Below are 7,345 nucleotides of genomic sequence, written 5' to 3'. Positions count from 1 at the left end.
CTATCCATCCAAAAGCTGGAAGTGGAGCTTTGGCTCAAGTAACAGAATGCTTCCCTTGAGCAAAAAAGTTCAAGGAAAGTGTCCACGCTTTGATTTCAAGCTCCAGGACACTGACACCTATCCATACACACATTGTATCTCTCTCTCTCCTCTCTCTCTCTTTTTCTCTCTGTCTTTTACTGTAGATAAGAAGTTACTGTATCAAACTAACCACTGTGTCATTATTTCATGTCAGATATGGTCCACTATCCAAGTACTAACTCATTTAAGATAGTGTAATGTTTTAAACTATTCCCTGGCCAAAAAAATAAATAAGCAATATTCAATCCATTAATGTCATATGTTTTGAATTACTCCTCCTAAATTTCTATGCTCATTATTTAGGTTTATCTTCAAAAACTACCAGTTTGTTTTAGCCTTGGCTTTTGCTGTTGAAGGAATCAACAAAAATTCTCATCTTTTACACAACTTGTCTCTGGGATTTGATATCTATGATGTTCAATTTGGAGATTGGCTAGCATTTAAAAATCACTTCACTTGCCTCTTTGGGAAGTACAAGAGTCCAAATTACTCTTGTATGAGAGACATAAAATCAATAGCAGTGATTACGGGACCATCAGGATTAACATCTTCCCAGATTGGAATGTTGCTGAGCCTCTACAGGTATCCACAGGTGAGGGTGGGAAAGTGGGGGTTATTAAATAAATGTCTAATTTTGTGCCATTTTCAAGTGATAGAAAAGAATAATAGGAAGATACTGGATGTGTGAGCCTAATTAACTGTGATATCAAAAAAATGAGTTCCAAATAATTGGATATTTATAGTTCTATGTGAGCAAAGAGGATAAAAAAATTAAGAGCAGACTAAAGGTATTTTTTGAAGCAAGAAATAGGAAATGATTTTAAAGTGTGGAGATATGTTGACCAATCTGCTGCTAGTTCACACCTGTATTCCCAGTTACTCACAAACCTTTTATGTCTAGTTAGCCAGCCAAAAGCAGGAAGTGAATGTGTGGCTCCATTGGCAGAGTGCTAGCCTTGAGGGAAAAAATCAACCTAGTGCATGAGACCCTGAGTTCATTGTACTCTACTAGCTGTCTTGTACACACACACACACACACACACACACACACACACACACTCATGCAAGACATTATGTTGAATGAAGTCAGGTTCAGAAAGAGAGAGGACATGTGTCCTCTCATATATGAAAGTTAGGGCTAAAATATGACTACAAAATATGAAATAAGTCCATACTTTAAAAGTCCATACATAAAAAGCCATGTGTGTATATGCATGATCCATCTGACTAGTTGATTGTTTATATAGGGTGGAATCCCAAGGTGTAATATGGCTGACCAAGTAACAGACAGTATACAAATAAATGAACGATGGAAAGCTGAAACCTATTTTGTTGGAAGGTGATATATATACATATATAATATAATATATTATATATAATTTAATATATAATATATATTTTATATTTAACAGAGCAGAGGAAAGGGGAGTTGAAGAAGTTGGGTAGGAAATGAAACATAATATTCAACATGAAGTTATAAAAATGGACTTAGGAAAGTTGGAATGGGTGTGGATGGTAAAGATAGGAGTTATAGACAGAAATGACAAAGATCAAAGGTATTTTATGAGTACATTGATATATTGCACAACTATTAAAATATTTGAAAACAATTAAAAACGATTAAAAGAAAAACAATTTAAAAAATGGAAAATTTTTGATAAAAAATGACTTTCCATCTAATTTTACTGGTTACTTAGTTAATACACTTCAATACAGAGATTGTGATAGATGGTAATATTCTCATTCATGGGCTGTCTAATTTTCATTCTCTTTAGCTTACCTTTGGGCCTTTTGATCATGCCCTGAATGACCGTAACAAGTTCCCTGCTCTCTATCAGATGGCCCCAAAGGACACATCAATGGCCACTGCCATGGTCTCCTTACTGCTTCACTTCAACTGGAACTGGGTAGGAATGTTCACCTTAGAAGATGAGAATGGTTTGTGGATTCTTCCTGAATTGAAAAAAGAAATGGCCAAGAGCAGAGTTTGTATAGCCTTTGAGCTAGTGATTCCAACCAATGCCATATCATATGCACTCAAAATCATGTCCCTTTATAACCAGATTAATAAATCTTCATCAAACATTCTCATCATATACGGTGATGATGAATCCCTACTAGATTTAATGAAATGGGTTGAACAAGTGTTAATAAAGGGCAAAGTCTGTATATTGAACTCACAGTGGGAGTTAACCCTCAGAAAGAAATATTTCCTGCTAGGATCCTTCCATGTACCTCTGATTTTCTCACATCATCATCCATATGTTTCTGGATTCACAGATTTTGTCAAGGCAGTTAGCCCTTCCAAATACCCAGAAGACTTTTTCCTTGCTCGACTGTGGTTTCTCTCTTTTAATTGTTCCATTTCTGAATCTGACTGTGTAACATGGGAGAACTGTCCTCATGATGCCTCCTTGGATTGGTTACCTAGGCATAATTATGACTTAACTATGTCTGGAAACAGTTACAATATACACAATGCTGTGTATTCTGTGGCCCAGGCTCTCCATGATATGCTTCTTCATCAAACGGAAATGCAAACCATGGGAAACCGAAAAGGGACACTGCCTTCCCCTGCACAGGTAAGGTCTTCACTCTTGGATGGCATACATCATGAGCACAGTCACTCCTTAGAGAGGTTGCTCACTGTATGAAATGCAATGTTTCAAGTATGTTTCAAAAATCCAAGACATTATAGCTGATTAATTATCTGTGATGTGCTCTACATATGTGTTCATATGACCTTACACACAAGCAGGTCAATAAAAAGAAACATATGTATTCTGCTTTTATAAATTCTTAGTTGCAGATAACTTCACCATGATCATAGCTAATGTCCTGAAAACTGTTAATTCATCTTTCCCCTTTTAATTTCTTAAGAAGTAGCAAAGGATGTTCTGCTGAGCAAAATTATCCATTTTTCAAAAGTGATCTAGGGGGCTGAGGATATAGCCTAGTGGCAAGAGTGCCTGCCTCGGATACACGAGGCCCTAGGTTCGATTCCCCAGCACCACATATACAGAAAACTGCCAGAAGCGGCGCTGTGGCTCAAGTGGCAGAGTGCTAGCCTTGAGCGGGAAGAAGCCAGGGACAGTGCTCAGGCCCTGAGTCCAAGGCCCAGGACTGGCAAAAAAAAAAAAAAAAAGTGATCTAGGATAATTCTACCTTTTGTTTTGAAATTTTAGCAAGCTCAATTGATACACAATCATAAAATTTATGGCTGTGGCAAACTGCAGGTAGGCAACTTAGAATTGTTTCATTCATGACTATATGTAGAATTAGTTTCCCTTAAGAAGAAGCCTTCTAACTCCTTTCTGAGTGACCAAGGTTAAGAAATAATATTTTTATTCCTCCATAGTTTTTCTTATGGGATACCTTATTAGATGTCTGTTGTAAGCCTTAATTCTGAATGTGATATTAAATGCAATGAGGAGTTTTTCTTAGTTCAAGTTTTCTGTCTTAGATCTAGAATAGACCTCACCATAAGATGATGCATCTCTTTTAGCTGCATGCTTTCCTGAAGAATATCCAATTTAACAATGCTGCTGGAGACCAAGTGATTTGGGATGAGAGAAGGAAATTTGAGGCAGAGTATGACATTGTGAACATTTGGAATTTTCCAGAAGGTCTTCAACTTGAGGTGAAAATAGGAACGTTTTCTCCATATGCTCTACATGGCCATCAGCTGTCTTTATCGGAAGATATGGTGCAGTGGGCCATAGGAACTACAGAGGTGAGTTGGATCTAAACATAATGATGGAAAAACGTACAGGTAAGCAAAATTCAACACTAAATTGTTTATCTGGGTTGGTGCTAGCAACATTCTCCTGTAACCATACTTACTGAGATGGCTGAAATGTGAATATCATGGTTTGGAGTCAGACCAAGCATGAGAGTCTTTAGGACACTTATCTCCTATTAACCTGTAATAACGATGGAAGTGGAGCTCTTGTTCAAGTTGTGAATTGCTTGACTTAAGCAATTAAGCTCAGATACAATACTCATTTCCTGAATTCAAGCCTTAGGTTTGGTACATGTACACCTAGAAATTTGTATCCTATGTATCAAACATTTAATTATTTCCAACCTAACAATTTTATTGAGTGACTCTCGAATAGAAAAGGAACATAATAACTTAATAAGGATAGGTGCTTGTGATCATATCTGCCCTCCTAGCTACTCAGAACTCTAATGTTCTCTGATCTAAGATTACAGGTCAGGAAAAATCTCAAAAAGGCAGAAAAGTTTATGACACTCTTATCTCAATTCACCACCAAAATCTGAAAGTTGAACGGTGGCTCAAGTACTACAGTGCTAATCTTGAGTAAAAAGTGCTTAAGAACCGTGCCCAGTCTTTGACTTAAAACTCAAGGATCAGAACAAAAAAATAAGTGTGTTTCAAAATGTTGATTTACAATATTGTCTTAAAATATAAATTTAGCGGGGTTCTAATATTGTGACAAAGTACCTGAGGAATCACTTTATGTGGGTGAAAGTTGATTTTGTTCCCTTCTGTGTCAGTTTCATTCATTGGTTAGTTGGCCTACTATTTAAGCATCTGTGGTTAGAGGTACCATTGAAGGGGCCTTGGTGAAAAGAAGATTCTCTTCTCATTGCTACTGGAAAATGAAGAGGGAAATAGGATGGGCCTGCAGTTCACATAACCTTACAAAAGGGAGATTTGTGCTGTACTTTACATCATTTAGAGGTTTGAAAAGGATTCCTCCTCTCTTCTCTTTACCATGCCACAGGTGAGACAACATATAATGACATGAATTCAATACAATTCCATAGGGCAGGAAACTAGGACTTAACCTTCTCACCATTAATTTCTACCTTTAAAAGTTCCCACATTACTCAATAACTCATAGCATATAAAGTCAGTAACTGTCTTCAGTTACTAGACTTACTTGCAAGGAAATATTGATTAATAACTTAAGTCTTAAAATACTGAAGGTTTTAGAGTGTTAGGTAAAATCTGAATAGTTACTGACAAGTATATGATTTCCCTCAGACTCCTCATTCTGTCTGCAGTGAGAGCTGTGGTCCTGGATATAGGAAATCTCCTCAGGAGGGGGAGGCTGTCTGTTGCTTTGATTGTACCCCTTGCCCAGAGAATGAGATTGCTAATGGTACAGGTAAGCCCATGATTTTGGGAGAATTTCTTCATCTCTCCCTAGATTTCCACAATCCAATAAAGTCAATGCAAAAGTTGTATATTAAGATTACAGAGCCCATATTCCTTTGCCCTGTTAATTTAACTGTGAGAACTGATGGCATTCCTAGTTTAAATACCACAGTTCACGATTTGAAAAAAAAATATTTTATTAATATTTTCTAGTCTATGCAGGCAAACTTATCTACAGGAAATCCTTCTTGTCATTAATCACTAAGTTTAAAACTCTAACAAAAAATTAAGCACATCATATTCAGGAGCGTGTTTACCATAATAGATACATTTTGTTCGCACAGAAAACACTGATTTTGCACACTTTTATTTCATAGTACAGAGAACTGGTCCTGCAACAGAGAAAGTGTTCAGAAAGATGGAATCGGTTTAAGAAGTGAGACTGAGTGTTGTACATACCATGGCTTTGGAGAATCAAAGATTGTTTTCTCTGTTCCATTACTTCACAGATGAGTAGGACTGCAAGTATGAGCCACAGAGATTAACAGTGTTAGAAAAAGACATGTATGAAAATTTATGCCGTGTCATTCACAATTTTCTATAGGGTTACGGAACTGTGCGCACTGCTAACTGCTAAAAAGAGTGACAAAAGTATTAAAACAAAGGGTGTTACAATATTAGCCTGTCAGAATTGGCACATTGTTGATACATGTGGTTACTGAAGAGGAAATAAAAAGTTGAAAAAATAGTTTACATAAAGAAGAATATGGAAAGTTAGAAGGTTTTGATGTAGAAAATGAAAGTACATTTATGATAGGAAATGTTAATGTGTTAGGATTACATCTACCTAAACAATTTCTTAATTTTTTTGAAAAAATGAATGGAACTAAACAAGAACTAATGATAGACCACACTTCTCACCAGATATGGAGCAGTGTGTGAAGTGTACAGATCATCAGTATTCCAACACAGAGAGAAACCAGTGCCTCCTAAGAGCTGTAAGTTTCCTGGCTTATGGAGAGCCCTTGGGGATTGCCTTGGCAAGCGTGGCTCTCGGTTTATCTACACTCACAGCAGTTGTTCTTGGGGTCTTTGTGAAACATCACAACACCCCCATTGTCAAGGCTAATAACCAGGCTCTCAGCTACATCCTGCTCATCTCCCTCATCTTCTGCTTCCTCTGTTCCTTGCTCTTTATTGGCCGCCCCAACTCAGTCACCTGCATTCTACAGCAAACCACATTTGGTGTTACATTCACTATAGCTGTTTCTGCTGTCTTGGCCAAAACTGTAACTGCGGTTATGGTCTTCAAGTTCACTTCTCCAGGGAGAACGATGAGGTGGCTGCTGGTATCAAGGGCCCCTAACATCATCATTCCCATCTGTACTCTGATCCAGGTTATTCTCTGTGCAATCTGGCTGGGAACCTCTCCTCCTTTCATTGACACGGATGCCCACTCTGAACATGGCCTCATCATCATCCTGTGTAATAAGGGCTCTCTCACTGCTTTCTACTGTGTCTTGGGATTCCTGGCCTCCCTGGCCCTGGCCAGCTTCACTGTGGCTTTCCTGGCCAGGAACCTGCCTGACATCTTCAATGAAGCAAAGTTCCTCACCTTCAGCATGCTGGTATTCTGTAGTGTGTGGCTCACCTTCCTGCCTGTCTACCACAGTGCCAAGGGGAAGCTCATGGTGGCTATAGAGGTCTTCTCCATCTTGACCTCTAGTGCAGGACTCTTAGGCTGCATCTTTGCCCCCAAGTGCTATATCATCTTGTTAAGGCCAGATAGAAATGTTCTACATGCCCTCCGGAATAAAATGCACATTGGGAAGAATAATCCATCTTAAGGTCACATGTATGAATTTTTGGATTAAATCTACATTTCTATTCTCAAGCAGATATTATTTTATATATTTGAAATAATCTCATGAATTAGTGCTGCTTCTAATTTCTCTAATGATGGTACAATCACAAGTGCTAGCTAAAGTTGCATTTTTTAATTATTTGATATTCCTATTTATTCTGCATTCATTCCATCATCCCAATTAGTATATTTTTCACTCTTGATTTGTTTTGTAATTTTTTTCTTTATTAATCATTTACTTAAAGTTTCTGTTTGGGCATCTGTCTTGGGAC

At 37.6% G+C, this 7,345-nt stretch overlaps 1 protein-coding gene across 1 annotated transcript; it reads left to right on the top strand.

Moving 5' to 3' along the window:
- Positions 1 to 400: 400 nt before the first annotated feature.
- LOC125367019 (vomeronasal type-2 receptor 116-like) lies at positions 401 to 7,056 on the top strand (the record flags this gene model as incomplete). Its single annotated transcript, XM_048367664.1, has 5 exons — positions 401 to 673; positions 1,857 to 2,663; positions 3,587 to 3,814; positions 5,096 to 5,219; positions 6,134 to 7,056. Coding segments are annotated over 5 exons (2,355 nt in total), but the record flags the coding sequence as incomplete, so codon positions are not given.
- Between the last annotated feature and the right edge of the window lie 289 nt (positions 7,057 to 7,345).

This window comes from Perognathus longimembris, chromosome 18, assembly GCF_023159225.1.
Source record: "Perognathus longimembris pacificus isolate PPM17 chromosome 18, ASM2315922v1, whole genome shotgun sequence".
NCBI classification, from domain to species: domain Eukaryota; kingdom Metazoa; phylum Chordata; class Mammalia; order Rodentia; family Heteromyidae; genus Perognathus; species Perognathus longimembris.
The sequence above is the reverse complement of the archived record's forward strand: the minus strand, read 5'-3'. Positions and strand labels throughout refer to the sequence as shown.